Raw genomic sequence first — 14,449 nt, 5'->3', positions numbered from 1 at the left:
CCGGACCGCGTGGGACAGAGCCAAAGCGACCGGAACGCCTCATCGAGGGCGCCCGTTTCCGGGCGGAATGTGGATCCGGACGTCAAAGTCCGCCACGCCGGGAGCCCAGCTTCCGGAGTCTCCTTGTGTCTCGGTGGGACTGTGGTGGCGATGAGGCAGAAGCACTACCTCGAGGCTGCGGCGCGGAAACTGCAGGCTCGCTGCCCGGGCCAGGCCCGCTATCTCCTGTAAGGCCGGGACGCGGGGAGCGGGAGCGCGGCGGGGTGGTGTGCCCGCGTTCCTCACGGCCTCTTTCTCTTTTGCAGCTGGGCCTTCAGTTCGTCACACGGTAAGGAGAACGCCCGTGGGTTGCGGGTCAGGCTCGCCTCGCCCGCGCCCCTCCGTCCCGCGTAGCACTCAGAATGAGCGACGAGAAAAACCTGATCCCCCCACTGCCGCGCGCCCCTTCCCGGGCTTCATGGGCCTGGCCTGGCCTGACCTATTAGCGGGATTGGACACCTTGACCAGTCTCTCGAAACAGTTTCCTCACTTGACTTCACAGCTCTCCTTCCTCTTTAGCCAGTCCGTCTCGAGCTGCCGTAACGTCCCTCCTGGCTTCCCCAATCTCTACAATGTTGGAGCATCCAGGACTCTGCCCTGGGACCTCTGTTCTAGCTGCACTCACCTCCTGGGTGACAGTTTGTCATCCAGTCTCATGGCTTTTAAATGCTGTATCCTGAGCACTTACAAATTTATACCCCCAAACCCAGACCTCTCCCCCAGGCTCTAGACACATCCTGATGCCTTCTTGCAACTTTTGAATGTCTCTGAAGGCAAAACCCAAGCTTTATCCCCCAACACAAGTCTTCCCATTGCAGCAAATAATAACTCCTCTTTGTAATCAGCCATTCTTGACTCCCTTCCCAAACCAACATGCCCTGGTTTTGCAATATATCCGTCCTCTAGCCGCCTCTCACCACAGCTATCTAAGGCCGGGTCCCAGCCACCAGTCTTTCTCCCAGGTTATTGCCAGCAGCTCCCATGCATTTACGCAGGCCATTCTCAGTCCAGCAGCCAAAGTGAGCCTGGTAAAAGCTTACGCCAGAGCATGTCCCTTCTCTGCCACAAGCTCTCAACTTCCCATCTCACAGTGAAAGTGAAAATCTTGTAAAGGGAGGACAAAGCCTCACATCACAGGTGGCGTCATCTCTCTGACCTGCTCTCCCTTTTGTTCACTTAACTCGAACCACAGTAGGCTGTTTCACTGCCTTCACCCTTCCTCCTGCCTGACCTCACATGTCTGCTTGGGTTCGGCCCTCACTTCCTGTGGTCTCTGCAAATGTCACACACACACCCCCCACCCCCACCCCCCGCCAAGCCTTCCCTGGCTGCCTTGTTTAGGATTACAGCAGCTCCATCCCCACTCCCCATTTACTTTTCCTGCCTTTGTTTTTTCTTCCCAGCACTTAACATTAGCTGTTGTTATATTTATTGTCTTTTTCCACAAACTGTCCTTTGTTCACTGCTGTGTCTCCAGCTCTGAGAACAGTGCTGACACTTAACAGTCACTCAATAAATAGGAATGAATTTTACAGTTGGCAGAGATGAGTTGCAAGCATGGTGCTTAGCTCTTTGTAGTGCTGTTGTGTCCCGAGGACTTAGCACATTGCTCACCAGTAAATATTCACTGAATAGCCCTGGCTGGTTTGGCTCAGTAGCTAGAGGCTTGCGGACTGAAGGGTCGCAGGTTCAATTCCAGCCAAGGGCACATGCCCTGTTGCAGGCTCGATCCATGATTCTCTCTCATCATTGATGTTTTCTCTCCCTCTCCCTTCCTTTCTGAACTCAATAAAAATATTATTTAAAAAAAAATATTCACTGAATAAATAGATGCTGTGCTCACCTTCCTTTTCAGCTGCATCACCTTCATGCCCTCCCCTTTCCCTCCATAGCCATGCTTTCTTTTTCACTGTACTTCTCCCGGAAAGCTCCTTACCTTTCATGGGTGCCATCTCCAAATGTAGATAGAATGTATAGTCATCCATGACAAACTTTGACAAGCCTTCTCTTTGAAGTGTGGTTGGCTGGTCCATGCAGCTTAATAATTTCCAGGGCATTTACATCATATTCTGTTACAGTTCTTACCAGTCTTACCTTCATTTGTTTAGGGCTCCCAGACGTGAGTTCTTTAAAGAGAGCAACTCTTTCACTCCCATATTTGTGTCTCCACATCCTAGCCTGGTCAGGGAATGCTTTCTTGATTGCATAAAGGGTCTGGGCAAGTCTGTTGTCTGTTACTTTATACTGAGAGAGCTACCTGCAGACAAAGCCCAGCCCACAAGCCACAAAATTATTTTAAAAAGAAAGAAAGTCATAGTAAACTTTTATATTTTGTGATCAATGTGTTTGAAAAATAGGTGAGACATGCAGCCTTTTATACTCAGTACAAGTAAGGAGCAAGAGAGTGGGGAATTACCTGTCTGTTGCTAAAAGGAATGAATGGAAACAGTGATAGTGTTTTGCAAAATAAATCATCGCCAGTTTATCTTTTAATAAATTCTCATAGTTTGAGTTTGCTTAAGGATAATGTATATCTGCTTATATTAAATAATAATATACCTTTCCTTTTTACATTTATAAAATTGGCAGTTTGAGGTAAAAAAAAGTATTCTAATTTATTGAATCATGAGTTTCATTTCTATAATTTTAGATGCTAAAAGCACTTTTGAAGAAACATGCCCATACTGTTTCCAGTTGCTGATTCTGGATAATTCTCGAGTACGCCTCAAACCCAAGCCCAAACTGACACCAAGAATACAGAAACTTCTTAATCGAGAAGCAAGAAATTGTACACTCAGTTTTAAAGAAGCAAAAATTGTGAAAAAGTACAAAGACTCCAAAAGTGTACTGGTAAGATTTCAGTTTCCAGACTTTCACTCAAAATGAAGAGAATCAGCCTGAACATAACTCAGAGATTTGTAGTAGTATATTGAAATTGGCAAAAAATATACATTTTTTTCCTAGTGATTACTGTTTCAGCAAGTGTACAGCTTATTTTTGCTTTTTACAATTACTTAAAATCACATATCACGAGCTCTCAGTTGTTCCCAGATCTCATTGTTGAGCACAATTATTTTTACAAATTGGAGGATTTCTTGAGCAGACCAATGTGACTTCACCTGAACTGCAGCTACCACTAAATTATTTTTTCAGTTAATGGTCCTTTTCTTCAAACAACAGTAGCTTATTTGTTAGGCATTTGTCACTTTTTCAGTCATCCCCTCTTCCATGTCAGAGTATGTATTTACGTTTATGCCCAACAAAAGTAAGTACATCTTATGTTCATTCATTAAACCTTTATTGAGGGTCTATCTTATGCCATATAATGCTAAGTATTGGGGATATAAAATGGATAAAACAACCAAAATCAAATTACTTGTGGGTTATTAATAGAGACGAGTATCAGAAGATACATTGAATCATCCAGGTATTAAGGGGTATTATTCCCAGTCTCCTCCATAACCCACACACATGGTTTTACATTGAGAAAGTAGAGACTTTATTATCTTTAAAAGGTGTTTTAAATTAAATACACAAGTTTAGCCATTCATTTTTTATTGGAGATTTTCTCATTTTAAATTTGTGTTTGATCTGATTCCTGCTGCAAGATTACAAGCTCCCTGAGTTCAGCCTCTGTTACCCTGTAGTACCTGGTCTGCTCCCTTGCATATAAGAATTTAAGGAACATGTACTTTATTGGACTAAATTTTAAGAGAAATCATGCCATGTATGTCTTCTTTTTATGGCAGTTGATTACTTGTAAAACATGCAACAAAACAGTGAAACATCATGGAAAGAGCAGAAGCTTTCTGTCAGCACTGAGGAGCAATCCTGCCACTCCTGCGAGGAAACTCAGCCTGAAGACCCCAGAGAGAAAGTCTCTAGGTTCTGCAAACCTAAATCACAGGGTGTCTGGTTCCAAAGGCAAGAGCCCAGCATTGACTTTCAGGTAATTAATTCATTAAGTTATTTGAATTGCCAGTGTTAACTCCTGAGTATTTCTTCTAATTTCCTCTTATGTACATGCCCAAACTTGCCTTGGCCCTCTTTTTTCCTCCATACCCTTTCCTTCTCTAGTCTCATATTCTCCTATAGCTTTCATTGTCACCTCTGTATGACTTCAAGGCAAATTTCTCTACTTGCAACCTCTCCCTGTTCCCAGCTGCATGCTAAATATATCCACTTCACCCCCTACAGGTCCCCACGGCTAACTACTCAAACCTGCCCATCCTCCTTAAGTTCCTTATTCTGTGAATAAACATGCCCTTTTAGACATTCTGACCTGAAATGGCAAGTTCAGTTGACAACCACTGCCTTGGTCCTTGTCCAGTCAGCTGCCAGTTTCTATTGTCCTACTTTCATGGTGTTTACATCCCTACTGCCGCTCTCTCTTCAGGTCTTTATTCCTCTTTTGATGAATCTTCCTGTCTGATCTCCTGAATCACAGCTATGATTAGAAGCACCATTTGGGGCATGCAGCAGGCTCTCCAGCCCTCACTGCCTGGCATCAATCTGTCTGCCTGTGTTACTTTGCCTAATGTATCCTGTGTGTCAGCAAAACTGAACAACTCACCATTTACTTTCCTGCTCTAAATCTTTGTTCTTGTTAGTTTCTCTAATAAATTCCTGTGGAGATGTAACTAAATAGGGATTTGTCAAATGATACTGAGTTAACTATGACTGGGCACGCTTTAACAAAATTCAGGAAGGACTGGATTCTCTGCTTTCTGAATTGAGTTTTTTTAATGTTGGATTTATTGGATAAGAATTAAATTTCAAAGCAGGGGCATAGAAAGGGAATGGACTGATAATTCTTGGGGGGAAGGAGGTGTGGGGGGTGTGGGAAGAGACTGGACAAAAATCTTACACCTATGGATGAGGACAGTGGTAGGGGGTAAGGGCATGGGGTGGGGTGGGAACCTGGTGGAGGGGAGATATGGTGGAAAAAAGAGGAACATCTGTAATAATCTGAACAATAAAAGATTTATTAATTAAAAAAAAAATAAAAATAAAACTTAGAAAGAGAAAAAAAAAAAAAGAATTAAATTTCAAGGCCAGTTTTCTCTATATTCTTAATTTAATTGTTTTGTTATTTGGTATGATAGGAATTCATCATGGAAGTTTCCACTTTATTGGATAAAAGTAGATAAAAGAAAATTTGGTGTATTTAAAAGAATTCACTTGCATTTAGACCAGACTGCTTCTTAGACATGCAGGACTGAGAAAAATATTTCACATTTATCTTATAGATGGGGAGGCAGAAGAGGGGTCAGGCTGACAAACCCCAAATAAAGGTTTGGGATAAAACACAATTGGAAAGAATAAAATAGAATGAGGCGTAAATATACACATACCAGATGGGGAATCATTTATGGAGTGAATATATATAGAGGGCCTCCTCTGTGCCTGGCACTGTTAGAAAGCACTGGACTATACAATTAGTACAGAGTGCCTGCCCCGTGGAGCTTCCATTCTGGGGAAGATACAACGGAATGGTACCTACATGTGTAGGTTGAGATCCTTCAAAGTCATTGCTTAGCTTTGTCATGAGTCTTGATGTCAGACTTAAAGAGAACTCAAACCTGATGACACTTTACCTTTAGCCTTCTCTTTCAGGTGTGATAGAAGCTTCCAGAACCACCCAATATACCAACTAAATGTTGCTTGTAGCCTACTTAGTGAGGAGGTTTTTGGGAGTGACTGCTGGGTACAGCCACTGCTCATATATGGCCATAATACAGAAGAGTGGAAAACGTGTCTGATAGCAGTCATTTAGGCTAAGCAGGAAGAACACTTTTTAAATTGTCCTTTGTCAGTATTCCTAAGTGTAGTTTTATGTTTCTTTTCAGAACACCCACATCTGGACACTCAACACCCACTTGCTCCTCAAAAAATGTGAACAAAACAAAGAAACACTTCTCTCAACTAAAAATGTTACTTAGCCAGAGTGAATCCAAAAAGAATTCAAAGGTGGACTTCAGAAATTTCTTATCTTCTTTGTAAAGGATGAACTTGTGGAAATAAGAAATGTTTAATGCAATTTCTGAAACTAAAGTTACCAGAAAAACAGCTTTTTAAAAACTAGGGTCTAACAGCAAACTTTTCTTGGCAGTATTCTGTATTTATGGAGAAAATACCTCATTAGAATGAATAATTAAAACCTGCCTATCCCCAGGGTGATTCTGAGAATCAAAAACATATGAAAGGTCCTTGTAGGTAATTTTAAAAAAATATATGTTTATTGATTTTAGAGAGGAAGGGAGAGGGAGAGAAACATCGATCGATTGCCTCCCATAAGCATCTCAACCTGGGTATATGCCCTGACCAGGAATCGCACTGACCTTGTGGTGTACAGGACAATGCTCAACCAACTGAGCCACCAGCCTGGGCTCAACATGTTTGTCTGTTTGTTTTTGAAAAAACACACCTTTAAATAAAGAATGTAGATATTTTAAACTATAATCTGTTTCTAAGCCTTCTGTTGCTACAAGTTTAAAACTTATTTTTCTTCCATTAGGGCTTGGTAAACTGGGCGGCCAAGGTTATTAGCGAGTTAGTCTTGTAGTCATGTAAAGTGAAATTACACTAACTAGTGTCATCAAAGAGGGTTGGTGAGAGTCATCATTCTGAGACTGCGGGCCACAGGCTGCAGCAGCTGGGTCTTCCCTTCATGTCCACAGCATGGTCACAGTAGATACTGTACCTTTCTGGCTAACTTCGCACTGGAACATGTTTCTCTTGAACTCTCTGCTCTTCTGTTCACTTACCCAGGCATATGAGCTCTGTTGTTCTTGGAATGTACCATCTTCTTGCCGGCCATGGGCCTTTGCACATGGTTCTGGAGAATGCCATCTACTCCAGCCCCACTGCATTGAGGGCCACTCTTCCTACAGTGCTGGTGACCCTGTAGTTTCCTGCTTGACTGTCCCTAACTGCCTGTGAGCTCTTTGCATGTCTAGGTGATCTCAGCACCTAGTTCCCTGCCCAGCACGTAGCACAAGCTCTGCAAATATTCCTCAATTATGGTAGTTAAATTCAAATTCCTTAGCCCACTTGTTCACACTAGATTTAGAACTAACATCCTCTCCAACTGCATGACTGGGAAGTAAGAAGGAGTAAAAGTAGGAACTCCTAGGCCGGGAGCTGTTTACCTCAGTGGCAAATAAAGGACACTATGTATTCTTGACTTTCTTTTCTATTTGGCAGAAGGGTCTTTGGGCATCTCTAAAGAGAATATTAAAATTATAGTATGGACATAAAACCTTGCCTTGATATGAAATCTTTCATACTTATCTTTTCAGGCCTATCCGTTTAGAGAATATTTTTTTACTAATTTTTTTTTGTAAATCCTCACCCAAGGATATTTTTCCATTGATTTTTAGAGAGAGTGGAAGGGAGGAGGAGAAATAGAAGGAGAGACAGAGGGAAACATCTATGTGAGAGAGACACGTTGATTGGTTGCCTCCCGTATGCTCCCCGACCAGGGCTGGGGATCAAGGCTGCAACCAAGGTACATGCCCTTGACCTGAATTGAACCCGGGACCCTCCAGTTGGCAGGCTGACACTATATCCACTGAGCCAAACTGGCACGGGCTTTCTTACTAACTTTAATATGCAGTTATACACATATGCATAGGATATAGATATCCTATATAATAAAAGAGAAACATGCAAATTAACTGTCCTTCTGCTATGCTCAAGCCATACCCACCAGCCAATCAGGAGCAAGTATGCAAATTAACCCAACTAATATGGCGGCGGCCACAGAGCTGGAGTGAGCCAAGAGGCTTGGGTTGCCCCTGGCGATGGAGGAAGCCAAGCTTCCCACCTGCCCTGGCTGGCCCTGGGCTCCGCTCAAGGCTACAAAGTTTCAATTATAGAAGGTAAATAAATCCCAGAAAAAAAGAAAAAAAGGAGAGGCTGGGAGTTTGGGTCGCCGAGGGGCATGGCCAACCTGAAAACAGCCATCAGCTCCTCACCCAGGCTGGCCAGGCACCCCAATGGGAACCCCCACCCTGAAGGGGCTGTGGGCAGCCTGAAAACAGCCCTCAGCCCCTCACTCAGGCTGGCCACACACCCATAGGGTGAGGGTCCCCACTGGGGGACTTGAACAGCCTGCAAACAGCCATCAGCCCCTCACCCAGGCTGGCCAGGCACCCCACTGGGACCCCCATCCTTCGGGACACCACCCTTCAGAGCAAACCAGCCGGCCCCCACCAATGCACCAGGCCTCTATCCTATATAATAAAAGGGTAATATGCAAATTGACCCTAACAGTAGAAAGACATGACTGGTCACTGTGACACACACTGACCACCAGGGGGCAGACACTCAATGCAGGAGATGCCCCCTGGTGGTCATTGCGCTCCCACAGGGAGCTCTGCTCAGCCACAAGCCAGGCTAATGGCTGCCAGCACAGCAGTGGTGGCAGGAGCCTCTCCCGCCTCCTCAGCAGCGCTAAGGATGTCTGACTGCAGCTTAGGACTGCTCCCTGCTGACAAGTGGACATCCCCCGAGGGCTCCTGGGCTGCCAGAAGGATGTCTGACTGCCAGCTTAGGTCCGATCCCCTGGGGAGCGGGGCTAAGCCAGCAGGTGGACATCCCCCAAGGAGTCCCAGACTGCAAGAGGGCACAGGCCGGGCTGAGGGACCCCCCTGAGTGCACAAATTTTGTGCACCGGGCCTCTAGTAATTTATATTTAAAGTATGTCTTTGAATCCTTAATGTTTAAAAATGTAATCTCTCCAGAGAGATCATTAGATCATGGTCATTTCAGATTAGTTGTTTCATTATTTATTCTGAACTTAGGAAAAGATCACACAAAGCTCACATAAAGATCTTTTCCTAAGTTCAGAATGCTTAGCATCCATGCTTTGGGTTTTTGCTTTAGTATCTTGGAATTACATATACAGTATATAGAGCTAAGTAATTCTCCCATCCAGGAATGGAGAACTGAAGCACTGGCCAAGAGGACTACATCTCCCAGAATTTCTAAATAAGAATCACAGAAAGTTCTGATTCAGTTGGTATGTGGCCATATGCAAACGTCCCAAGTGAGTTTTATCAAAGAAATTTGGCCAACACTGCCAGAGATTCCCAGATTTCAAGTATTCCCCCATTGTGCTCTAAATGCAAGGTGTGGTGAGAGGTCCTGGGCTCCAAAGAAGGAGTTCAAACTACTAGTGAGTCTGTTTATTCAAAAGCACTTAAGCACTACTGAGCAGGAGGTCACAACAGAAGATTTGGTCTTGTCCTCTGCCCATAAGGAACTTGCTATATAATGAACTGTAAAACCCATACTTTATTATCATATCTCCTGGAATTGCCTGGAATTTTAAATTGTCAAGCAAGTCATGGACCTCAAAAGTTGGTCTAGAGCATGGTTGTCAAAATATAGTCCCAGTGGTATCAGCACCAAATAGTTAGGAATGCAAACAATCAGACCTTACCCCAGAGCTCTGGTTTAATAAGCCCCCTGGGTGATTCTGATGTTCTCTCAAGTTTGGGAACCACTGGCCAAGCAAAAGCAATCTCCTTCAGCAGTTTCTCCACTTCCGTCGCTGAATACTTCCAATACTTTCCTTCCCTCCCAGTCCATTAATCACTCCCTCCCCACCCTATATCTGATCAATCAGATTCACAAAAATAAGCTACACATTTCAAAAAGAACATAAAACTTTATTAAGAACATTTTATATTGTCATCAGATAAAGCCAAACAAATAGGGGTAAAGAAACAGGGAAACTTCATCTTCCCATGTGCTATTGCCACGTCAGAACACTCATATGTGCGGCAACCCACTTGGGTCCCCTCCCAATAAACTTTGCATTCACTTATAAAAAAAACAAAAAAATTAAAAAAGAACACTCGTGTGGATGGCTGGAATTACAGGTGGAAACAAATCCTCTGTATAAATTCAGTAGGTAACTCAATGCTCCCTTTCAACACAGAGAACTGGGTTTACACTTTTTAAAAAAGCTTCATATAGCGCAACAACTATGAAACAATATTTTACCTTTAGGAGCTATTTCTTAATAGACTACAAAGCAGTTTAGTAGCTTATGTTATTTCATATAATGTCAATTTTTAGAATGGAAATTTCAGAAAGGACATTCTAAAGATTTCTCAGAACCAGTTCAATCACTCATAGATTGAGTGTTGCTCATCTACAGTGACAACTGACAACCTAGTTTTTGTTCTTTTAATCTTGCAAATCAAGATAGCTGAGTCATCCCAGCTTTTGTTGATTCTGAAGGAGTTCCTATAGAAAAGCCCTGATGGTTCAGAGTGCCTGTGAGAGAAGGTGCCAGAACAGCTGCATCTGGACTCTTTTCCCAGAGGGGAGGCTGGCTACTGAGCACAGCCATCTGACTCCCGGCTGCCCACGTGGTTCTTTACTTACTGTAGTGATGGAAGGAGCAGAGGGAACGCCAGGGAATCTGCTCAGACTGCCACTCCAGACAGCTGTCACTGTTTGTGGAGAAAAGAGTGATGGTATCCATTCACACTACAGCACCCGTGTTAGTGGGGTGTTACACTTTTCTTTTGAGGGGCCAGGCCAAACTGCACTCAGATACATGGTTTGCCTCACATGCACAGTGGAGAAAATGCTCATGATTTAGAATTTGGTATTACAATACCCACATCTAAGCCCATTTCTTGAGAAGTAGTCTACCTTTTAGAAAAAAAGACTACTTACTACTAAAGGGCTTACCATGTTTTAACTGTCATAAGGCTGAAAATGTAACTTCTAAACCACACCATATCATTTGTGTTCACAGTCAGTGAATTAACCAACAACCAAAGGTTTGAGAAGGATTGGTCATAGGGTGGGATTGGGGTTCAGATTCAGGTTGAGTACTATCACTTATCACAAATTGCATCAAGCTCTTTAAAAAAATAATGCATTTTTATAATAAATATTTAGAGTAGACACTGGCATTAAAATCAGTATCTAAGTCAGAAGTCTGTCTTAAATGGTGAAAATATTTCAACAAATTTCTAATAGATTTCAAAGCTTCCCAGGCATACACAGTTTATAAATTAGTTTTAAGTGGAAAAAAAATATATTTTGAACGAATAAATCACCACTTTAGCATATCATAAATAAGGTTAAGAGTTTGAAAATAAATTAATATACAAGTTTTTGCTTTCACTTTAACAAAAAAAATCTAACTTACATGATACACTTTCAAAACAGTTATAACTAGGTTTTTATAATTGTGTATTTGTTACACACATCTACCAAGCTGAATCTTTTTCTTACATATCCTACAGGGGGACAGGGGGACACAAGACAGACACCCCAATGTGTGAGTCTGACTACTGCACATCATTTGTCAACTACATTAATTATGTCAACATGAATTATATCCATGATTAAGTGGGTTAGGTTCCCAGTGAGTTTTCTGTGGTGGTGTTCACACGGAACCTAACTATAATTGTTTCTGTGAGAACATGTGCCCCAACTCCCAAAAGGTAACTAAAAAGCTTTGGACTAGAAGCCAGATGAATGGGAACCACTTACATGTGTCTGCTTTGGAGAAAGGTTAAATTGTTAGAAGCACTGTTTCCAGAACTACTGGCTATTAAAAATAAAGATTTGCCTTCTTCACATATAAATTCTTTTTATACTCTCTCATACTGAGGAAGAAAGAGTGAAGCCATTCAGACTAGTGAGACAGAATTGGCTTGCGGATTTAAAGATGTTTTATTGACTATCTAATTTGAATCTGCTTACAACAAAAAGGAAAATGTCTAATATGTAAAGTAATGAATGAAAAAAATGTTTATCCTAAGTCATTATTGAGTACAAATCCACAGCTTAACAATGTGATTTAAGAAGAAAGCAGGAGAGCATGCAACTGCTCTAACACACAGGGTTAAGTTGAAAGGTAAAAGTACATTTGTTTTGGTAATTCTAAATATACAAATATAGTATTTACCAGATCTACCCTGTAGTGCAGCACTGCCTTATTTCCAAATATACAGTCATTCAAAAACCTTAAGGAAACATTAAAAATGTTCCAGGCTACTTTATTGAACATTAATGAATATTGTGTCCTTGAGATATTAGAGCTAAAAATACCATTGCTTTTAAAGTTAAAGGCTATAGGAATAATAAAAGTATCACTATTTTGTTTCTTTTAGTCCCTCAGATGGCTTTATGTTAAAGGGATCAATATGTAAAAAGAAGACTGATCTGGCGAAATGAAAGCTGTCCTCTTAGCAAAACGTCAACATTACAACATTTCCCAAGCATTTCATATTACTCTGATCAACTATTTCTAAACAGTTTAATCAAGGGGCCCCTACTTAACACTCCTCATGTTCTACGCTGGCAGCTGGAATGGAACCCCTATGGTGCTCTGATTTGACCCTAAAAATTACATCCATGGTTAGTGTTAAATTACTGACATCTAAGGAATAAGGAATCAAAGGCATTGAGAGGCACACAAATGATATTTTGTTCGGGAAGAAGGGTGAAGATTAAGTTAAAACATTTAGTCCCTTCTACAATCAAGTCCTAATTATACCATAATTAAGTCTCAACCAAGTCCTGATTAACTCTTACCCTTCAGGAATGACATACTATATAGTGATTAGATACTGAAGGAAACAAAGAAAAGCATCTGAAAATACATAAAGAAATAGAAACATGGAATTTCTCACAAGGCCCTGGATCAAAAAAATTTACAAAAGAGCTTTTGAAAATAACCACTATTTGTGAGCTTATTAATACACAGAGATCACTTTGTTTAATCTAACTCATGTTAACTTACCAATAAAATAGTAAACAAACCAACATTTTAAACAATTTTATAAATTACTTGTCATTTTTTTGTTTGTTAGTGTCACTCTCTCAACAATATACAAAAATAACGCTACAGGACTATCCACCTAACCTGTCTCCATCTCCCACACAGTCCTGGGCCCTGGAAAGAGACTGGTCAATCTTCACTGTAGATGTCCCCCGCGAAGGGCAGGTGCATGTGGCTGCCAGTGACATTGGGCAATCGAGATAAGTCCGGCAGGCTCTGGATCCGGGACCTGAGTTCTTTGCGCACCAGGGAAACTCTGGCTAACTTGCGCTTGTATTCCTGTAACATCAAATACTTTTCATTAGAATTCTGGCAGTTCAGAGAAGTGCTATACACTCAGTTAATGCTGAATAAAAAAAAACGATTATTACAATGTGAGATTTAGGATCAAAAGAGACTTTGGCAATAGACAACCAGGTAAACTCTGTTATTCTTATAAAAAGCCACAATCTTTTAAAAATTTATTTTATTGATTTTAGAGAGAGGAAGGGGGAAAGAAGTGAGAGGGAGGGAGCGAGGGGCGGGGGGACATCGATGTGAGAGAGAAACATCAATCGGCTGCCTTTGGAATGTGCCCCGATTGCATATCAGAATCACCTAGGGAACTCAGATTTTTCAAGAGAACTCCAGCCCCACTCCATGTCAATTAAGTGAGAATCTCTGGAAGTGGGTCCACAACTTGTGAACTTTGTAAAAGCGCCTAAAAATGATGCTGATAAGGCCTGCATGGCAGTCTTGCAAACTCGGAGACCTAAAGTAACCACCAAGGATGGTCTGAAATTAAACTTTAACTAAAAGCAGTTATGGTGGGCAGTTACGTCCTAGGCCAGTATCTTCACTGACAAGGTCAACCTTTACCTTAACTGAGCCTATCTGTCTTTTTGCATCTATGATAACATAACCTTGAAATGTCTGGGTAACTTGTGACTTCCCTTTATCTGGAGCCCCTGGGGCACAACCAAATGTGCTGGGCCCCAGGACAGATACCACAAATTCCTTCATTATCATGTTAATTGTTCCTGCACCCACCTAAGTATGTGTCCATCATTTTACTTTTTATCCAATCCCAGGGGTTTCCCTGCTTTGCTTATCCCTCCTCCTTAATCTATCACCAATGGATTTCATGTGGCCCACCTATGTTCCTCCTTTGGTTGCAGTGTATAAATACAGATGTAGCCCCTACATTCTCCAGAGCATTATCTCAATTTGTTGAGGTTCTGCTTCCCGGCATATGTCGACAGTTTGGCTCAAATAAACTCACAAAAATTCTTAAAAAAAAAAAAAAAATGATGCTGATACACAGAATTGTGAGCCACTTCCCCGCAGTTTTTCTGCCTAAAATTTAATAAACTAGTAAGATTTCTTTGTACGATTGACCCTTCTCTTTCAAAGAATAACTACAACTGGGGAAAGGGGTTAGTCAGAATTACCATAACCCAACTGATCTAACAGAATGAGGGAAAGGGGGGTTCTGACACATTGGGAGCTGGGCACACTGGCAGACAAAGCAGGCAAGGTTGAGGCTGGATAAGTCAAGGATAGCTTTGGGCACATGGGAGAGGAGTAAATCCTTGCCATGTCTTACATGTC

At 41.9% G+C, this 14,449-nt stretch overlaps 2 protein-coding genes across 3 annotated transcripts in view; one reads left to right on the top strand and one right to left on the bottom strand.

Annotated features, from left to right (window-relative positions):
- The first annotated feature begins 7 nt into the window (after positions 1-7).
- LOC102240925 (chromosome unknown open reading frame, human C18orf21) lies at positions 8-6,325 on the top strand. 2 transcript variants are annotated; one of them, XM_005867303.2, is made up of 5 exons: positions 11-227; positions 306-328; positions 2,690-2,889; positions 3,789-3,988; positions 5,889-6,325. In XM_005867303.2, exons 1-5 carry the CDS (start codon positions 151-153, stop codon positions 6,040-6,042), a joined length of 654 nt encoding a protein of 217 aa, XP_005867365.1. In that variant the 5' UTR covers positions 11-150; the 3' UTR covers positions 6,043-6,325. The 2 variants fall into 2 exon arrangements, with proteins under 2 accessions (XP_005867364.1, XP_005867365.1); XM_005867302.2 differs by lacking the exon at positions 3,789-3,988 and having other exon boundaries at positions 8-227; positions 5,889-5,981.
- A 3,370-nt stretch (positions 6,326-9,695) lies between these two features.
- Positions 9,696-14,449, bottom strand: part of RPRD1A (regulation of nuclear pre-mRNA domain containing 1A) — a 40,363-nt gene continuing 35,609 nt past the window's right edge. The window contains exon 7 of the mRNA XM_005867301.2: positions 9,696-13,138. Within this exon, the coding sequence (XP_005867363.1) occupies positions 12,989-13,138 (150 nt within the window). The 3' untranslated portion in view covers positions 9,696-12,988. The remainder of the gene's footprint in view (positions 13,139-14,449) is intronic.

This window comes from Myotis brandtii, unplaced genomic scaffold (genome assembly GCF_000412655.1).
Source record: "Myotis brandtii unplaced genomic scaffold, ASM41265v1 scaffold248, whole genome shotgun sequence".
NCBI classification, from domain to species: Eukaryota; Metazoa; Chordata; class Mammalia; order Chiroptera; family Vespertilionidae; genus Myotis; species Myotis brandtii.
The sequence above is the reverse complement of the archived record's forward strand: the minus strand, read 5'-3'. Positions and strand labels throughout refer to the sequence as shown.

Excerpts from the sequence above, each read along its gene's own strand:
- LOC102240925 (XM_005867303.2), top strand. The coding sequence starts at position 151 with ATGAGGCAGAAGCACTACCTCGAGGCTGCGGCGCGGAAACTGCAGGCT. Across the intron at positions 228-305 it reads GGCCAGGCCCGCTATCTCCT|CTGGGCCTTCAGTTCGTCAC; the intron begins GTAAGGCCGGGA and ends TCTCTTTTGCAG. Across the intron at positions 2,890-3,788 it reads AAGACTCCAAAAGTGTACTG|TTGATTACTTGTAAAACATG; the intron begins GTAAGATTTCAG and ends TTTTTATGGCAG.